This window comes from Rhamphochromis longiceps, linkage group LG14, assembly GCF_057381845.1.
Source record: "Rhamphochromis longiceps isolate RC_006_pf linkage group LG14, R_longiceps_female_GT1.1, whole genome shotgun sequence".
Taxonomy (NCBI): Eukaryota; Metazoa; Chordata; class Actinopteri; order Cichliformes; family Cichlidae; genus Rhamphochromis; species Rhamphochromis longiceps.
This window is the reverse complement of record NC_140570.1, coordinates 42,742,900-42,763,497: the sequence shown is the minus strand read 5'-3', so window position 1 is coordinate 42,763,497 and position 20,598 is coordinate 42,742,900. Positions and strand designations below refer to the sequence as shown.

General features: G+C 40.9%; 1 protein-coding gene, 1 long non-coding RNA gene and 1 pseudogene across 3 annotated transcripts; 2 read left to right on the top strand and 1 right to left on the bottom strand.

Annotated features, from left to right (window-relative positions):
• The first annotated feature begins 4,161 nt into the window (after window positions 1-4,161).
• LOC146654909 (uncharacterized) lies at window positions 4,162-11,814 on the top strand. Of its 2 annotated transcripts, XM_085380857.1 has the most exons (3): window positions 4,162-5,426; window positions 8,833-8,973; window positions 9,116-11,814. In XM_085380857.1, exon 3 carries the CDS (start codon window positions 9,161-9,163, stop codon window positions 9,944-9,946), a length of 786 nt encoding a protein of 261 aa, XP_085236983.1. In that variant the 5' UTR covers window positions 4,162-5,426; window positions 8,833-8,973; window positions 9,116-9,160; the 3' UTR covers window positions 9,947-11,814. The 2 variants fall into 2 exon arrangements, with proteins under 2 accessions (XP_085236983.1, XP_085236982.1); XM_085380856.1 differs by lacking the exon at window positions 4,162-5,426 and having other exon boundaries at window positions 8,439-8,973.
• A 967-nt stretch (window positions 11,815-12,781) lies between these two features.
• LOC146654908 (uncharacterized) lies at window positions 12,782-14,648 on the bottom strand. The gene is made up of 2 exons (XR_014907316.1): window positions 13,949-14,648; window positions 12,782-13,738 (listed from the first exon to the last, which is right to left on the bottom strand). It is a non-coding gene; the product is annotated as an uncharacterized LOC146654908 (long non-coding RNA).
• A 10-nt stretch (window positions 14,649-14,658) lies between these two features.
• Window positions 14,659-20,598, top strand: part of LOC146654907 (polypeptide N-acetylgalactosaminyltransferase 17-like) — a 29,632-nt pseudogene continuing 23,692 nt past the window's right edge.

Genomic DNA, 20,598 nt, shown 5'->3' with positions numbered 1-20,598 from the left:
TACAAATGATGGGCCATTTGCTAAACCTGCAGCACACACTGCTTTCTATGTGAAAGAACCATTCTGTGAGAAAAACTCTACTGCTCATTTGATCTATGACCTCTGAAAAACAGTTCATGATTTCCATTACTATTCAATTATAAAAAAAAAAAAAGTACATTCCCTGGGTTATACAGCACTGATATGCAAAGCTTAATTGTATATCTGTAACTCTAGAACTGCAGTATTTATAGTTTTCTTAGTTTAATATTTCAATTTCATATTCTTCTTCTAAGTATAAAATCCCTTTTGTTATATTTGTCTCATTAATTTAACTGAAATACACTGAAAATTGCTCACAAATTAAGGTTTATGTGTCAATACAAATGCAGGTTTTATTGCTGGGAGCTTCCCGTGATGCACTGACTATTTCTTCTTCCATGACACTAATGTTTTGTCTTTGCTTCATCATTTATGTACTGTACTGTATCCCCAGTTTTCCAGCGAGGGCTGCGTACATTTTGATTGCATTAACGTTTTTATCCAGCCTTTATGTGCAAGCTTGAGCTGCAAAATTCAAATGTAGTTACTGACAGGCCAAAGTGCAACAGGGAAGAGATTAAATGGGATCAAAGGGAGTGGCATTATAAATTCCTTCCTTCCTGAGATTCAAATCCTCCAATCAAAACGGTGCCAGCAATGCAAAGACAGATTTCTTTAAAAGATTGGACACAATAACAAAGTCAGTCGTTTATTTATTAAAGCACTGTTAATAATTTTAGTTGCTGCTATTTCAAATAAATGTTTGGTACAACAAATTTCTCCGTGTTCTGTCTCAGGCTTTATTCGGGCCCTGGTACTAGAGCTATGGTCTGTTCTTGAGTGCAGCAGTGACGACATCAGAGTGGTCCGTCCCAAACCAACTCCCATTGACCCCACAGATAGGAGTTGCATTAAGGTATTGTATGTATGTGCGTGCGTGTGTGTGTGAGAGAGAGGGAGAAGGAGAAACTTCCTGGAGCCCACAATGCCCCAATTTTTAGATATCTACATAATAGTACAGACACAGATCTCTTAGAAGTTTTGCTTTTCCATCATGTTTTTAGCTCACTGGTTACAAAGGTGTTTAAATTGATTAAAATTAAATTGATTCCAATTATTATTAACCCAGGACTCAGAATAGTGGTCCATGTGTTGCTGTGATACCAGCAGCCATGTAGAAAATTCACTTGTGAATATTCATATTTAAGAAACTGGCAATAGTGATTTTGTTAACAAGAAAGGCTTTTTGCTGATTGGTTTATGGGTGTCTGGGCAAATAAGCCTTACTTTCATAAGACTGCATTTTTAGTTATGTTTTTGGCAGAATTTCTCTCAGGAAAGCTTCAACAAGCTCCAGCGTGAGCCTGTCTGTGTGTGTCTGATGCTTGGCCTCTGACAGCAGCCAAGTCATCTCTCTCAGAGAGACTAGCCAAGTGAATACGGACAGCCAGTGATGTGTAAACTGTGTCCTGCCACAGGCGACTTTAAAGTCTGCCTTATCAGTGGGTTATACATATATGCTGAGGTCAAAGGAAAACTAAATATACACACACCAGCACTTTGGTGAATTAACTCGAGTCTTTGCTTTAATCTGTGCTAAGTACAGTAGGAGGTTTGGTAGTACATATGAAGATAAGTTCACACATGCACAGAAACATCAGAAGACACATGAAAGTATAGATATTTCTATTTTAGAAAAAAAAATCCATCGTATCTTGTTTTTTTCTTTACGTTTCTTTGAAGCTGTTTAATATAATCTAAGTTGTAGCTCGTTTGTGCAAGTGTCTCTCTTTTTTTCCTTTGATGCTTTTGATGATATGTTTTCCCTGTTCTACCAGACCCAGTGAAAAATGCAGGGAGCTTTCCTGTAGTTTAATATTCTTCAGGCTGCAATAGGTTTCTGCTCAACCACTCTGCTCAGAATATATGTCTTATTCAGTTTTGAGAGTGTGGTAAACCATGTTTTACCTTTGCAATCATAAATTCTTTTTACATTTTGTTTTGCTTTGAATACTACAGATATTATTTGTCATATTATCGGTAGTGTTTGTAGTTGAATAGTGTTATATTATTATTATGTGTTAGGATTTGATCAATCCATGACGTGCACAAATGCATTCACAATGGTCTTTAAAAGCAAATACATTTTTTCTCTCTAACAGCTGCTGTATTTACTTTCCTCTTCAGTCCTTCCTGTACTTGGTCAACCTCCTCTCCTCTTCCCAGTCGGTGTGGCAACTGCTGGGCCGACAGTCTTTGGCCAACAAAAGCGAATACACCCTGAGGGAGATGCCAACCTCCATACCTGTAAGTGTTTTTCTTCTTCTTCTTTTCCACACACTGCAGTTTTTTTTTGTCATCCATCTGAGGGCATGTTTGCACTTTTTATTTGGCCTCCAAACACCACCCACCCATTTGTTTTACTTCAAACGCATTCAAATAAACCCTCTCACACTGAGACTGATATACGTTCTCCACCTTACCCATTGTAAATTTCCACACAGTTTTCGTTTTGCACCCTATCCGGTGCATTCTTGTTCAAAGCCTCTCATTTTACTCCACAGGATTTGATTGACAGACTGATTGCCGTGAATTCGGATGGGAAGATTCATTCTCTCTTCCACTACGAAGAGAGTCACACATTCGGCCTAAGGTGGGATTCATTATTTTTTTCATATTACTTAACATCAGTGGGGAAGTAGACGATATCAGATTATCACCTGGTGACTGCACACACACTTCAGCCTCTGGCAATAGGAGACTGGCATGGTGACGTAATCGGCCTTAAAATGCGGCCTTTAAGGCTGCAGACCCTGAATTGGGATACAGCCTCTGAATCGCTGCATCTTGTAGCTGTGTCGTCTTAAATTGGTCATGTGATTTTGACGCGCCGGCGCGTCCGGCAACCCCAGAGGTTTAACTTAATATTTAAGTGTCTCTTGGTTTTAGACTAGTTGTTTAGTCTAATTTGATGTTTTAAACCAGAAAAGGAAGAAGAGGGCTTAGAATTACAGGTAAGAACTGCTCAGTGGTATGTGATAAACTGTAAATGTAAAGCTTACAGGTCAGTCCTCATGTTTTTAAATTAGATTTTGAGTCTATACATGGCACATTATGCTTTTGCATGTTGTGAAATGTGCTGCAAAACAAACTGAGGTAAACTAACTGGTTTACTGTGATGGATTTAAAGTGTGTGTGACTGGTGCGCAGTGGCTGTGGTGCTCACGGTCAGAGTTCAGTCACAAAGAGGGTAACAGAGATGAATTTAAAGTTAAGGTGATGGTGCTTAGATTCATTCACAGACTGAAACCTTCACACCAACTTTATCCTGTGTCTCTTAGTTTTAGACTAGTTGTTTAGTCTATTTTGATGTTTTAAACCATATCACAGGGTTTTTACTTCACCATTTACGGGGTTTTAACAAGCAAACAAAAGACAGATCGTGATGTTTGAAAATGTTTTGGAAATATTCTTTAAAGATTAGATGTAAAATACGCAGAGGATAAATTCAATTGGTTTATTAGTTTATTACATAAGTTGAAAAAAAGTTAAACAAGTAAATAAAGAAACAACATAAAAGAAAAGTAAACAAAACAAATCGGTAAATAAAGGAAAATGGTAATAAGAAGGGAAAAAAAAAGAAAAGAGAAAACCCCAACAATCCCCTCTGAGCAAGCACTAGGCGACAGTGGGGAAGAAAAACTGCCTTTAAACGGGCAGAAACTTCCGGCAGAACCAGGCTCACGAGGGGCAGTCAACTGCCGGGACTGGTTGGGGTGAAAAAAGATGAAGGAGAGAGGGAAGAAGTGTTAGGAGAGAAGGGGAGAGGAGAGGTGAAAATTAAGATGGAACAGAGGTGGAGGGAGACGAGGTGACGTCAGCAGTAGAAAAAATAGAAAAAGTAGAAAAAGCAGGAGTGTCCCTCCTCCAGAAGAAGCGGAAACGTTTTTTCTTCTTTTCCATGAGCTTTTCCACGACCACTTTTTTCTCTAGGATGAGGGTTCTCAACTGATCGGTTGTTTCTTCAACTTCCTTCTCAAGTTTCTGGCATCTTTGCTCCATTTCTTTTAATAGATTGCACTTGTCTGTATTTTGCTGTTGTTTTTCCTTGTGCATCTTTTCTAACTGCTCATTTCTTCTTGTGATTTCTTGAAGCTTACGCTGCAGGTCTTCATTTATTTTCTCTTGTTGCTGCTTTTGTGCAAGCATTTCAGCGTTTTCACACTTCAAGTTGTCTGAGTCCTGGAGAATACGTTTTTTTTCTTCTTCCTGTTGCTCTTTCTCTTGAAGAAGCTCTTTTTTTTTGCACTCTGTTTCATCCAGCCTGACTTTCAGCACTTCGTATTTTTTCTTTATGCCTTTGAGTTGGTCCTGCATTTGTGTGACCCCTTCCTTTTTCTGTCCGAGGATTTGTGCAGTTTGTTCCATAGCTTCATCAAGCGTTCCTTGGAGCGCCTGATTCTTTTGCTCCATGTTTTGGAGATCCCTTTGCATCTCCCCAATAGTAGCATTCGCGCGTTGAAGCTGGGCAGACGTTTCTTTTAATTCAGCACTCTTTGTCTTGTTTTCCTTCATCAGGAACAAAATCTTCTGTCGTGCTTCACCAAACTTTCCTTCCCAGGCCTCACTAATAATTTTTGTGTAAGGCTGGCGTTGCTGTTGTTTTTCCAGCTCTTGATTTCGTGCTTCCAATTGTCTGCACTTCTCCTCCAGTTGAAGCTTCTCTTCTTCAATTTGTTTAATTTTTGCATGTAGGTCGGAGTTTTCCTGTAATGTCCTTTGGACTGATGAGGCACCAATGGATCGTGTCATATCAGGCTTCCCTCTTGAAGTGAGTGGCCGGCCAGACCTCGAAGGAGAGGCAGCAAGATTGTTTATTCTTTGTTGGCATTTTCGTGGATACATTTTTAATCCTGTGCACAGTGACTCTGAAGAGGTTTACAAATACTTTCAAATATAGCTCTGGTCGAACGTTTGAAGGCTGCGAACAAACTGACTAAAACTTGCTGCTCCTGACCCCTATTTATAGAAAAGGCTCAAAGGCATGTGCTTGTGACATCATCACATGTCCTTGTGACATCATCACTCTTCATGAATCAGATTGTCACATGACATTTTAGAATGCGCCCCCTGCCGCCATCACAGTAGGCCAGACAAAGGATACAGCTTCAGCTATGGTGGTACGTGTGTAGTCGGTTGCAATGTTAGATCTCACGATCGTGAAGGCAAGAAACTGGATTAATCTTTTAATCGTTTTCCATCCTGGCGGCAACGTGAGGGATCCCATGTATCCGATATCACCAAACAAAGACGCCAGGCATGGATTGCAGCGGTGAGACGAGCGGATATCGAGTTCCGTGCAATCCCCAGCTTTTTGTTGGTTTGCTCGCGGCATTTTCTCTCCGGTGAGTTCTAAAGTAATTCATATCACTATCCGATTGTTGAGTCTGACGTCACTAGCCGTGTCTGGGCCTAAACTCTGCTGCAGGTCCATATATCAAATGATCACTGTGGCATTACTGAGAGTTAAAACACTGTCTTAAGTCTTTCATCTTTAATAAAATTATCAGCGTTCTGCTCTACCAGGTGTAACAACTGAGTTAAACATCCAGGCATCCATGACAATGGAATTTATGACATATGAGTTAGAAGTTAGCAGCAAGTTAGCTCGCTAGCTTCTATCTAAATACAATATAGCATGTCCTGACTGCGGGGTTTTGGAAACAAATTAAAACGTACAGCTTTCTTATCACTTCCAACATAAATGAAGACAGAAAACTAAACAGCAGTGACAGTGGCTGCAAATTTTACCAGGGTTTTAGTCAAATGCCCCCCTGTGATTTTACCTGCACCCTGCGATTTGATTTTTAGTTATTTTAACAGCAAACTGAAGAAAAGCCTTGACTCCGTTGCTCCACTCACCACCAAAAAGATTAACGTAAAACATGCATCACCCTGGAGAAACGAAGAAGTCAAAAAACTCAAAAGAAATTGCAGGGCAGCAGAAAGGAGATGGAGGAAAAATAAAAATAATATCAACCATCAAATATTTTCCGAGCAATTTAAAATGTACAATAATACATTAAGGAAGTCAAGAAATTCATACTTCGCCAAAATAATCAGTATTAACAAAAATAATCCCAAGGTCCTCTTTTCCACCATAGATCATTTATTTAACCCTGATTTTAACAGCTCCCAAAGAACCCCCACAGACTCGCTCTGTGAGCAGTTTGCAGACCACTTCAGGGGAAAGATCAGCGCCATCAGATCTGATATTTTATCTAATCGCGATATGATTGTAAACACATCTGAGGGCTCGATTGTACCTGAGGAGACACTGGACAGCTTTGTCCTGGTTAATGCTGAGAACTTTCAGAAGGTTTTCTCCACAGTGAGACCCACCACATGTCTTTTAGATCCAATCCCCTCTTCACTCTTTAAAACACTTTATGGATTCTTTGAGGCTGAGCTTTTATACATGATGAATTGCTCTCTTCAGTTGGGTGTCTTCCCTGCTGCCTTTAAAACGGCGGTGGTGAGGCCCCTTCTGAAGAAGAGCAATTTGGATTGTAATGATTTTAATAACTACAGACCTGTATCCAACTTACCATTTTTAAGTAAAGTCTTAGAAAAACTTGTTTTTACTCAGATTACTGATTTTCTCAATGATAGACAGATCCTGGAGATATTCCAGTCTGGATTTAGGGTGAACCACAGCACAGAGACGGCTCTCCTAAAGGTTTTAAATGATCTTAGATGTAACTGGGACGCCCAAAAGCTCTCAGTCCTGGTGCTGCTGGATCTAAGCGCAGCCTTTGATACAGTAGACCACGCTATTCTTTTAAACAGACTAAAACACATGGTGGGCCTCTCTGGTGCTGTACACAACTGGTTCACTTCCTATCTCTCTGACAGATCTTTTATGGTGAGTATGGATACATGCTCCTCTAAGATCCATAAAATGACATGTGGTGTGCCTCAAGGGTCGGTTCTAGGCCCTGTACTTTTTAATTTGTATATGTTGCCTCTCGGCAGTGTCATCAGGAGGCATGGAGTGAACTTCCACAGTTACGCTGATGACACGCAGCTGTACATCTCCGTGTCTCCTGATGACACCAGACCAATGGATGCCCTTTTTAACTGTATCTTGGATATAAGATCTTGGATGGCAGAAAACTTTTTACAGCTTAACCAGGACAAAACTGAAGTTTTAATTGTCGGTCCTGAAGCTCAGAGAGAGAAACTCTTGTCTAAATTAGAGGCATTTTCACTATGTCCTTCGCTACAAGTGAAAAACCTGGGTGTTATTTTTGACTCTGAGCTTGGTTTTATCCCACATGTTAAACATGTAACCAAAATTGGATTTTATCATCTAAAAAATATAGCCAGAGTCCGCCCTATTCTCTCTCGGGCCAACACGGAGATGCTGATGCATGCTTTTATTGCCAGTCGCATTGATTACTGTAATGCCCTGCTCTCTGGTCTTCCTAAGAAGAATATTTCAACTTTACAACTCTTGCAAAACTCGGCAGCTCGTGTGCTGACGAAGACCAGAGGGCGGGCCCACATTACACCGGTTTTAGAATCGCTGCATTGGCTCCCCGTGTGTTTCAGGATCGATTTTAAAGTTCTTTTATTGGTTTTTAAATGTCTTAATGGTCTTGGGCCTTCTTATCTCTCAGATCTGCTTTTACCATACGAACCCTCGCGGACCCTGAGGTCCTCTGGTACTGGCCTTTTGATTGTCCCTAAAGTCAGGACACATACTCACGGAGAGGCAGCTTTTCAGTGGTATGGTCCTCGTCTGTGGAACAGCCTGCCGGAGGAGCTCAGGGCCGCAGAGAACGTACATGTTTTTAAGAACAGGCTCAAGACCCACCTTTTTAATTTAGCTTTTACTTAGCGTTTATTTATTTTTTATGCTTATTTATTCTATCCTGTTATTCTATTATTAATTTAGGATTTACCTAATATTTTTTGATTTTATTCTTATTCATTTTTTAATCTTCTTACTCTATTTATATTTATATTTATATTGTATCCTGTTCTTATTTATTTTATCATTTTACCCTGTATATATCGTATTGCGTCATATCTCCAGTGTTTCCTCGGAGGGCGCTCTCTGCACCGGGGCTGTTATTGACCGTGGCTGCTGGTCTCTGGGGTCCTCTCAGCCTGGTTGGGGGGCTCCTTGGCCTCCCTCCGGCTGTGTGCCCAGCCCGGAGGCTGCGGTCTGTGACCGGCTCCCGGTGCAGACGGCTCTCTGTTATAATGTTTCCTCACTTGGCTCATGCGAGCCCAGCCCAATTTTTACTCTTTAAGTGTGCGCGTGTGTGTATGTGTGTGTGTGGGTGGGGGTGGGGGGATATATGTGTATTGAGAGTGTGGGGAGTGAGTTGGAGGGTGGGGTGGGCTGCTTTTAACTATGTAAAGCACTTTGTGCTACATTTTTTCTGTATGAAAAGTGCTTTATAAATAAAGCTTGATTGATTGATTTGTAGGGTTACTGAAGTTGGGCTAGCTGGTATATAATGATGTGCTACGTGACCGCTAGTAACACAGCTATGTTAGCACAATATAAACACGCTAACTTTTTTTCCACTCGATAAAAGTTAACGTGAGTGTTCTCGGTGGTCAGGAACAAATGTAATCGCATGGCAGGATGCTGTAAAAGGACCAAACCAAAAGGCTTTTAGTGGGGTTTTTTTCAATGCGCTGCGGTCATAGATAATGAGATAAAACATGCTAATGTGTGATGCTGCAGAACCACGTCATGTCGACTGAGTAGCTTTTGATTTGGCATTATTGCAGGCAAACCAGCATATGAAATGGATGTAACAAATCCAGACTGGGCACCAACACTGCACATGGGGCACGACGACAAACCTGTGTCAGACTCGGACCGGCACGCAAGGCGTATGCAACGGAAGCGAAAAAGAGCACCCATTGCAGGTAAACACCCCCCTCTGAAAACATACTAAATTGCTCTTATGGTACACTAATCCGCACATAACTTAAAGATGAATCACACACCTGTCATTGGAATATTGGTGTACATTAACCTTAAGTCTATGCACTATTTTTTATCTTACAGGCTTGATGATCGATGAAGGTCTGACAGAAGAACAACAACCATGTCATGGAGGCAGTGGACAGCAGTTGTGTTGGACAAGTGGAGGTTGACGTACCAGCTGCAAATGTGGACAGTGGTGATGGGAGTGACAGCGTCACGGAAGCTGAAGGGCAGACGAAGGACTGTGTGTGCAGTCAACAGGGCAGAGCAGAAATAAACCGGCTGTTGGAGGAGAACAGACTGCTTCGAGCACAGTTGCAAAAGACAGAGCTGAATGAAACTTTCTTAAAGGACGATACCGAAAAAGTAAGATATTACACTGGACTATATTGTTATGCAGTCTTAATGTCCCTCTTCAACACTGTCAAAGATTTCCTGCCAATACCGAAGAAACTGACAGGTTTCCAAATGCTCTTACTCACACTAATGCGTCTGAGACTTGATCTTCCAGTCCAGCATCTTTGTCATCTATTCCATGTGTCGCACAAAACACTGTCTTCTGTCTTCACCGATACCATTGATGTTTTGTATGCCCACTTAGGAGCACTGGTGCACTGGCCTGAGAGGCACTGTCTGCAGGCGACAATGCCTCCACAGTTTACTGAAACTTTTGGAAAACGAGTAGCAATCATTGTTGACTGTTTTGAGATTCGAACAGAAAGACCATCTAATTTAAAGGCACGCGCACAAACATACTCTCATTACAAGGGTACACAGACCATAAAATACCTCATCGGGATTACACCCCATGGAGCTATTTCTTTCATTTCCAGGGGATGGGGGGTCGTGCATAGAGCAGGGCGATATGGCCAAAAATATTTATCACGATATATATTTGAAAATTTGCGATAGCGATATAACCGACGATATAATTGATGCGAGACAAAATACAACTCCACAACATTACTAGCGCAAAAAGACAACCTTCCATTTATTTTCACCTAAACAAGAAGCTGGTTTTTATGTACATTAAAGCTTTATAAAAATGTAACAGTGCAAATGCAAATTCCTTGCTGAAAGTTTAACCAAAAGGCATTTCCAGTAGAAATGGGCTGACATATCCTGAGCATAACCATGTATAATATCCACTGAAGTTAAAAAGAGGTGCTTTGCAACATTAAACTGCAGTGTGCAGTACGCATTTTTCGGACCATAAGGTGCACGGGATTATAAGGCACATTAAGCGAAACAAAGCAGTCAGATAAATCAAACTTTATTAAACTCATTCTTCTTGCTTCCTCCACTTCTGTACCATTGATTCATTAATGTTGAATTCTCTGGCAGCTGCTCTATTCCCATGTTGTTGCAGTATATTAATGACTAACCTGGTATTGTGGATAGATTATCTCAGTTGTTCTCCTGACTGAAGTTTGGTCCGTTTACAGCATCCTGCCATGCGATTGCATTTGTCTCTAACCATGAAGAACCTTCACGTTAACTTTTATAAGTGGAAAAGTGTTAGTGTTCGTCCTCCAGCTTCACTGTTTATGTTATGCTAACATAGCTGTGTCGCTAGCGATCACGTAGCACATCATTATATACCAGCTAGCCCAACTTCAGTAACCCTACAAACGTCACTGCTGTTTAGTTTCCTGTCTTCATTTATGTTGGAAGTGATAGCAGAGCTGTACGTTTGATTTTTTTCAGAAATCTCTCAGTCAGAACATGCTAAATCATGCTTAGGTAACTAGCGAAACTAGCGAGCTAACTTCCGCTAGCTTCCTGCTAACTTCTAACTCCATTAAATGTAATAACTTTTTGTTTTCATGGAAGTTAAACTTTATAGTTACACCTGGTAAAGCAGCAATGCTGATCGTTTTACTAAAGATGAAAGAATTTAGACAGTTTTTAACTCTCAGTGATGCTGCAGTGTTGTTTGACCTGAAGCATACGGAGTTTAGGACCCAGATTACTCCCAGATTTAAGAGCATCTTAGTCCGACAAATACGACAATAACGACGACCGCTTGCATGTTCTGCAAAAAAATGTGCTTTGTCGTGTATCTGACAGACAAACACCAAACCAGTTCCACATCACGGAAGTTGCACCATTTTTACAAACCAATTCTGGTTCATCTGTTTCACTCAACAATCGGCCATGTGCGTATGAAAACAAAGGCACTGCGCATGCGCGTTTTACTCCCATTCTATCGCGATATTTCATTTTCCTATCGTTGCCTAACATTATACCGGTATTACCGTGAATGGTATAATATGGCCCAGCCCTAGTCGTGCATCAGATAAACACATCATAGAGAGATGTGGCATTCTTCAAAAGCTGTTACCAGGGGACGTAGTATTGGCTGACAGAGGCTTTGACATCAGAGATGCTGTAGGAATGATGTGTGCGGAGGTCAAGATTCCAGCTTTCACAAAAGGCTACTGTCAACTTGATGCAAGGGACGTTGAACAAACGAGAGCAATTGCCCACCTGAGAATTCATGTTGAGCGAGTAATAGGTAGTTTGCGCAACAAGTTCAAAATGTTACACACAGTCTGATTACTCTTATCATGTGAGGCTGAAGACACAACACTTCTTGATAAGATCGTTAAGGTTTGCTGTGTTTTTGTTAATATGTGCCCCAGTGTTGTTGTCAAACCAGGGCCAAATGACACTTGCTCCTGTTGAGTATTCTTAAAGCTGTTCTTTTGGATGTACTGTACATTGTAAATAGTTGTACTTTGTGTGAAGTTGTTTTAATAAAACAAAAAAGAATAGTATATTTGTTTGTTTTTCTTTATTATAGATCTATTCACATGTACACAGCAATCACATAAAAATGAAATGCAAACTATTTACATCGCACCACACAGCTGTCATCAATCTTTAACCACAACATGAAACATTACAGGCTATTTAGAGCAGCACGTTGTTTCGAGAAGTATTTCCCAACAAGTTCAGGAAGGCACATTTTACGAAAGAAGTCTTGTGCTTTCTTTAAGCGCGGTTTCCAGAAATCCACAGCAGGGAAGACGCGAGTCACAGCAAGGTCTCTCTGTGTCCACACAACGAGGCCACAGTGGCTGGCGCCCGTAACAAAGACTCAGCGTCTCTGTTGTGTAAACACGCCAGTGATTGGGGTAATGTGGGTGACTGTGTAGTGTAGTTGGTGTAATAGTTTTCGACTCCACACAGTCACTGCTTTGCTGTGCTTCTGCAGCGTATCCAGTAATGGTGACAAATCCTCCAGCGTTGCAATAGGAAGCTGCTCTTAAGCGCAGAAAGAATTGTTTCCAGGGATTTCTATTTGTATCCAGCTTGGCGTGCAGGATCCTTTGTGTAATCTATGCTTACATATGTATTTTACACACAGACAATGTGAAAAATACAACACATTGCTATGGATTGATGCTGAAAGTGCTAATTGCACTAAAAAATTTAGCTGAAAAAAATAACACCAACTAAATAGATAAGCATGTCTGTTAACAAAAACCCCCAAACGCTTTACCCAACTGGGGTTTTTCAACTACCTCACTGACAGAATGAGCCCAGGTATTGCCAGTGCCACTGATGGAAATGAGCCACAGCAGCTCTTCAGCACCTACAAATGAGACCTGCCCACACCAACAAGCAAGAAGGGAGACCAGGTGGCGAGCATCGCCACACTTTCCAATCCAATAAACTACCATTGCAGTTAGTAGTAAGTGGTTGATTAGTGCAGCAACAACAAAAACACACTGAATGTCATTTTAAAATACACAAAATGTTTTATTTTACATTCTATCGAAGTTCCTGCTGGAAAGTGCTGTACTGTACAAGATGCTTCCCTCACCGCAAACTCAGGTTTACTGCTGGATAAATTTTATTTCCACATTAGTCAACTCAACAACCAAGACAGAGCACAATAGAGACAATAAGGGGGTGGCTGTAGCTCAGGCGGTAGAGCAGGTCATCTGCTGATCGGAAGATTGGTGGTTCGATTCCTGGCTTCCCCCAGTCTGCATGCCAAATATCCTTGGGCAAGATATTAACCCCAAATTGCTCTCCGATGCATCCATCGGAGTATGAATGTGTGTGAATGTTACTTAGAAAGCACCTAGAACAATGTGCTTGTGCGAATGGGTGTGAATGGGTGAATGCACAAGTTGTGTAAAGCGCTTTGAGTGCTCAGAAGAGTAGAAAAGCGCTATATAAGAACCAGTCCATTTACCAATATGTGCACTGGTCTAATGATGTTTATGGCTCCCAAAGTATCGAGTATTGAGGTCTATTGCACTGTTGACTATTTACAAAAGTATTGCACAAAAGGTATTGCACAGTGAGGTGAAGAGGCACTACAGCTTAGTTGTTCCCCCCTCCTTTGTCCTCCTGTTTCCCCTCCCTCTCCCCTCCAGAGAGGAGTTAAACAGTCTGATGGCGTGTGGGACAAAGGAGTTTTTAAGTCTGTTAGTTCTTGTCTTGGGGAGAAGCAACCTGTCACTGAACAGACTCTTCTGGTTGTTAATGGCCGTGTGCAGAGGATGCCTGGCATTGTCCATAATGTCCATCAGTTTCTTTAGTGTCCTTTTCTCTGCCACTGTCACCAGGGTGTCCAGCTTCATGCCGACCACAGAGCTAGCCTTCCTGATCAGTTTTTCCAGCCTGGATGAGTCCTTCTTTGCTGTGCTGCTCCCCCAGCACACCACAGCATAGCACTTTAAGAATCTAAAAGATAACAAAATCTGATAGGTAAAAATAACATTTTGAACCAACTAGGTGGTTCCCAAAAATCTGGCGTGCTGTGAGTCCTTAAAAAAATTGAGGAAACCGGAAAAGTAGCAGGACTAAATAACTCTGTACAGCAGATGAACTGTATCTGGAAATCATGTCCTTAAGATGTAGAAAAATATAAAGAAAAGCAAAGACTTGAAGTACCTGAGAGATGCACTGGCCCTTTAATGGATCCATCTGCTGTTTGCTGAAGCCTCATCAGAAACGGTCTCAGTGGAAGGCTGTCAGGAAGCCATTTTTAGTGAAGAGAAACAGGGAGAAAAGGCTGAGGTATGGTAAATTACACGAGAACTGGACTATATCAGTGGCAACAGGTCTTACAGCATTATGAATTCATATTTGACATTTTTGGTTCAAATAATTGTTGATATGACTCCAACAGAGGGTGTTTACATCCATCTGTAAAACACGATGAAGGCTCTGCCAGTGGTGTTGGGAATCTTGAGAAAGCTGATGGAAATATGAACCAGATATTAAGATTTTCATTAATCATGCAGTCCCAGCTGAAAAGCATCTAGTTGGAAAAGGCATATTTTTATTCATTACGACAATGATCCCAAACACACGGTGAATGCAGTAAACGTATACCTAGATCAGTCATGGATTGGCCTCCCCAGAGCCCAGACCTCAACATTTATTAAAGCAGTGTGTTCCGGAAAGAGAGAGTCCAGGCTATGTTCGATAGTAAAGGTGGCCATACCAAATATTGACTTTCAAGTACATTTTTGCCTTATGTACTGTATTTCCATTTATGTTTGCACGTTTCAGTGAATTGCTCTGCCTATTTCCCATTTTCCCAGCAGAATATAACGAAATGAGGATGCCTCAAGACTTTTGCAATATTGTATCAGAAGGAGAAAAAAGGTGACAAATGTCCCAGTTCTTCGTGGTTAATCTTGTTAATGTTGCCTTCTGTTTTCTAATGGTTTCCTGCCAAAAACCCTAAAAAAGTGTTCTCCAACCTCGTGAATTGAAAACACTGGATTTGTTATAGAATAACTTCTAATTAGCTATTATTTCACAGAGGAAATAAGATAATCGATAAAAGAAAAAAAGACGTGAAAAGGAGACAATAAAAGAAGCCCCTTCCTTTCCCACATGTGCTAAACTTAGAGCCAAAGCCTCACCCTGCCGCTTTCCGCTTCATTAGAGCTGTTTAAACAAAACAAGTTTAAAATAGGGTTTCTATCTGAAACAGCACATGCAGTTAAAAGGCCAATGTGGAAAATAAATCCTTGTGATTATAGTTGAACAGGAAGCAGCACTTGCTCTGCCTTTCAGCCCCATTGAACAAGACGTCAGCAGCTCTATGGAGGTAGTTTAGTCTTTTTTACAAATTCAAAATTAAATATGCGAGCACTCAAAAATTAAGGTTCACTGAGAAATGTCCTCATTTTTTAAAAAGAAAGGCATATTCCTTGTTATTTAATACAACATTCAATTGATCAGAAATGTTAGAAATCATGGTAAATGGGCTCATCAATACAAAATCATGATTGTCTTTTTAATTGTATAACTTTGTAGACTACTTTTCCCAAACCATCACTCTAGTGCTCCACTGGCACCTCGTATTACTTAATGCAAGTAGTTTACAGGTGTTGTGTCGTGTCTTTCTACAGATGTAGAAAGGTCAGCTACTCAAGAGACCTTCCCCAAATCTCCCTCATCTTCATCTTCGTCAACGAGGCTCTGTCGGTGATCCTGCGCTCAGTCCACTCAGCTGTCAATCACACACTTGCTCAAGGAGGTCATCCTGGTGGACGACAACAGCGATGACGGTCAGTATAGATTAAATATTTTCTTCAGCTAATACCAAATAAGAAGAGTGGCTTTTTCGCCCTCTGATTAGAAGATGGTTTATAGTGAGTGAAACACAGAATTTCCATCTAAAATCCACTGAGTCATCAGCAGGATTTCTACTGAAAGCAACAAAATACACATCAAATTGTCATTCAGCATCCCAGAAATAATTATCTTATACAATAAGTGTCATGTAACCTGAATATAATTATATAATTAAGTTTTATATTATTATAAAACTGAAACTAGTGAATAACCTTTGCACTGTCCTCTTCCTGCTGTGACAAAACAAATTTCCCACGTGTGGGACTAATAAAGGTTATCTTATCTTATCTTATCTTATCTTATCTTATCTTAAAAAGGTGGCGCGGTCGTTGATGCTCAGGAAGCAGTAGACCCCCGTTGGTGTTGTTTAGAGTGAGTTGGAGCTTAAAACAGCACCGCAGGGAGCTGAGTGAGAACTTTTATGTCATCTCTCTATTTGCATGTGTGCTTCTGTATTTCTTTATTTATCAACTGTGTTGTTGTGGTGATGAATTTGTATGTTTTTTATGTTTGTTTTCAGCTTTTGATAGTGTAGCAGTGACAATAGTTGGCATACATTAGTGGTTATTTAGGATAGGATGAGCTAATAAGCCATCATGTCTTTGTATTTTGCTAGGAAAATGGGAAATAGATGCAGCAGTTTACTGAAACTTGCAAACATAAGATGCCAGATGCATCTCTCAGGTTGTGTGTCAGTTTTGTGTTATTTCTTAAGGACACAACTTTCAAATTCTGTTCGTCTGCTGTAGATGTTTTTATTTAAGCTGCCAGTTCTTTTGTCCTCTACTTGTTTAGTTTCTTGACATATGTCAAGTTTTTGGCTAATAGCTCTTTGGTAATCACCTTGCTGGTGTGTTATCGTTGTCATTTTTTGTGCAGGAAACAAATTGTGTATTTGTGACAAGCTGCTGGTAATGTGCCAGTAACGAATTTGTCCCTTGAGTTAGGTGCCTTTATTATGTGTGAATGATTCATAGGAACAAACAAATAAAGGACTGCACTGAAAATTATAATAAAATGATGTCCAAAGAAAAATTTGAAGGAGCTTCAGAAAGCCTGAAGAACGTGAAATAAATTACAGAATTAAAAGACAGTTCGGTTCCTTGGAAGCAAAATGTAAAGACAAAATGTTCACACATGGCTCTATGCAACTAAATAAGAGCTTTAGGATTGTCTGAAAGTATTTGTTTGGGTTTTTGCTCGTAATTATCTGCTCCACTCTATGTTCACCTGTTCCTTATTACCCGGCTGCTCTAAAGTGATTTCTGCCAATCTTTGTCAGCTCATCTGTGAGCTTGTTTCACTCATGCGCTCTGCAACAGTCCCTCATGTTATTCTCTGCTTCACAGGTTTTTTACTCATTTTCCACCCCTTGGGCTTTGTTCTCCCAATATCAGCTTTATTTAAATAAGCTTTCTTTATGGTGGTTTTGCTGATTTTCTGTATTCATTTGGAAAAGCTTACAAACCTAACACAAATAATTGGGGTATAACCCTCAATCTCATTGGGCCTGTTTGAGTGCACATATGTCAATGAACTTAAAAAGGGCTAGTATGTGCACTTTGCTAAAGAAATGCTTTGATTATATATATATATACAGTGAGTATATTTTCATAGGTACAGTGGGGCAAAAAAGTATTTAGTCAACCACCGATTGTGCAAGTTCCTCCACCTAAAATGATGACAGAGGTCAGTAATTTGCACCAGAGGTACACTTCAACTGTGAGAGACAGAATGTGAAAAAAAAATCCATGAATTCACATGGTTGGATTTGTAAAGAATTTATTCGTAAATCAGGGTGGAAAATAAGTATTTGCTTGGTGTGCAAAAATCAACTGTGGGAGCAATCATCAGAAAATGGAAGACATACAAGACCACTGATAATCTCCCTCGATCTGGGGCTCCACGCAAGATCTCATCCCGTGGGGTCAAAATGATCATGAGAACGGTGAGCAAAGATCCCAGAACCACACGGGGGGACCTGGTGAATGACCTGCAGAGAGCTGGGACCAAAGTAACAAAGGTCACCATCAGTAACACACTACAACGGCAGGGAATCAAATCCCGCAGTGCCAGACGTGTTCCGCTGCTGAAGCCAGTGCATGTCCAGGCCCGTCTGAAGTTTGCCAGAGAGCACATGGATGATACAGCAGAGGATTGGGAGAATGTCATGTGGTCAGATGAAACCAAAGTAGAACTTTTTGGTATAAACTCAACTCGTTGTGTTTGGAGGAAGAAGAATACTGAGTTGCATCCCAAGAACACCATACCTACTGTGAAGCATGGGGGTGGAAACATCATGCTATGGGGCTGTTTTTCTGCCAAGGGGACAGGACGACTGATCCGTGTTAAGGACAGAATGAATGGGGCCATGTATCGTGAGATTTTGAGCCAAAACCTCCTTCCATCAGTGAGAACTTTGAAGATGAAACGAGGCTGGGTCTTCCAACATGACAATGATCCAAAACACACCACCCGGGCAACAAAGGAGTGGCTCCGTAAGAAGCATTTGAAAGTCCTGGAGTGGCCTAGCCAGTCTCCAGACCTCAACCCCATAGAAAATCTGTGGCGGGAGTTGAAAGTCCGTGTTGCTCGGCGACAGCCCCAAAACATCACTGCTCTCGAGAAGATCTGCATGGAGGAATGGGCCAAAATACCAGCTACTGTGTGTGCAAACCTGGTAAAGACCTATAGTAAACGTTTGACCTCTGTTATTGCCAACAAAGGTTATGTTACAAAGTATTGAGTTGTATTTTTGTTATTGACCAAATACTTATTATGTAGTGTGAAGCGCTTTGGGGTCCTTAGGGACTAGAAAAGCGCTATACAAATGCAGGCCATTTACCATTTAGTGCTTAGTGGGTTGCCCTTTGTGTTCTTATCATGTTGTTTCACACAACCAATACTAAGGCTTGATGTGAGGTTTATAAAGGAGTGCAGGCTGCCAGTGAGAGAAGTGAGACAAAAGAGTTGTCATACTGGGAATGGTTGCTTAAGCTCACTCTGCTGTCCTTTCATATTTATCGACATGAATTCCAATTATTGTGATTGCATGAAAATAATTATGCAAGCTAGGCATAATGTGTCAGGCTTTGATTGTTGCTGCCAGAGGGGACTCTGGAACAGCATTTTTCTTTTTTTCCTCCTTTCTTCAGTAAAGAGGGCTGCAATGGATCTGATGTTAGAGAAGCTAAGAAAAAAATACAAGCACTTTCTTTAGCATGTAGGGATTCTTCTTAAACTCGCCAACTTAGCTGCAATGGTGATATATTCTTTTCAGGCTTTATTAGTCCTGACATCAGATCAAATACTGGAAAACTCCAGCTGGCAGACTGTTCAAGGATAGATGTGCAGATTATAAGCTAAACTGCAGATTCAAAGATCAACTAAAGATCAGTCTTTATAAGCATTTCTGACTTGTTTTGTTTGATGTGTTATCTTCATTTTCTGAACTGTAGAGCAACTGAAAGGTCCACTGGAGGAGTATGTGAACAAACGCTATCCCGGCCTGGTGAAGATTGTAAGGAACCAAAAGAGAGAGGGATTGATCAGGGCCAGGATCGAGGGTTGGAAGGTAGCCACTGCTGAGGTGACAGGATTTTTTGATGCCCATGTGGAGTTCACCCCATCATGGTGAGTGGGTCCTATCATCTAGCGGGAAGCACGGTGTTATTAACAGTCAGGAGTGAATTTTTGGTATTTGGAAAAAGGCTTATTTTAGTGTAAATTAAAGTGAAACACAGCATTCAAAAACAAAAATGACATGTACTCAAAATTAAATCTGGAAAAAAACATATCTTTGCCAAATGTATGAACATTGGAATAACTTATAGAGAGATACTCCCATACGGTTTATGACAAAATTTAATCCAAAGTGATTGATGGCCCTAATCATGACCTTTTGACCTCCCCCCTCCCCCCCGGAAGCGAGTAATGACCGTGACGAATTGCATCCGGAGAAGGGGGGGGGGCGGGAACCCCCCGACATCCGGAGAAGGGGGGGCGAACCCCGGAAGCGCGCCATCTGTCGCTAAGCGTGTCGAATTGCATCCTGAGAAGGGAGGGGGGGTAAACCTCCGGAAGCGCGCCATCTGTTGTTGGGAAAAAAAAAGAAAAAAGTTTTTAGAGGGAGGAGAATAAAAGCAGAGAGGAGGAGTTCACAATTTCTAAGCCTCAGACACACAAGATGGATTTCATTCTGCAGCCCAGCAGCTCTCCTGTGTCCGATGAGATCTGCTCTCCCAAAGAAGAAGGCTTTGAATATGCCATATTCAATTACAGCATATTTACTAAGGAAGGCCTCGATCCGGACCTTATGACACTTCCGGAAATACTCCGGAATTGTCTAGTCATTTTCAGACCTGATGCGTCATGTTCCATATACATGAGGGGAGGGGTTTGGTTCCTGAAGCACAGCGGTGATGCAGCAGCTGATTTTGTGCTGTATAGAGAGACAGAGCGGCAGCTAGTTTTCCGCAAACTCATAGTCTGAATTCTGTTTCAATATTATGACGATTTTCTCTGTATTTCTTAATGGGAATAAAGAGTGACTTCCTGTAGAGATTTCAATAGTATTTTATTTTCCTATAATACAGACGCAGTAAAAAAAACCTTTAAGATGATCTGCCTAGCAACAAATTGCATTTTTAGGCTACACCATAGCTTGTGATGAAAAGAAGAACTTTCTATCCGCTTGTAACCTACAGGCTGCCTACCCCGTATGTGTAAAAATGAATAAATATCCCTTAGTGAATACTTTTCTTTGAATACTACTTTTCCTTTTGAGAATCCCTTTTACAAGGGACTGAAAAAACAAACCATAATTGCCGTGACAGGCGATCTTGTTTCACACACACACACACACACACACACACACACACACACACACACACACACACACACACCGCGGGTCAAGGAGGAGTGAGATATCAGATATCAGTTTTTTCTCA

Excerpts from the sequence above, each read along its gene's own strand:
- LOC146654909 (XM_085380857.1), top strand. The coding sequence starts at position 9,161 with ATGGAGGCAGTGGACAGCAGTTGTGTTGGACAAGTGGAGGTTGACGTA.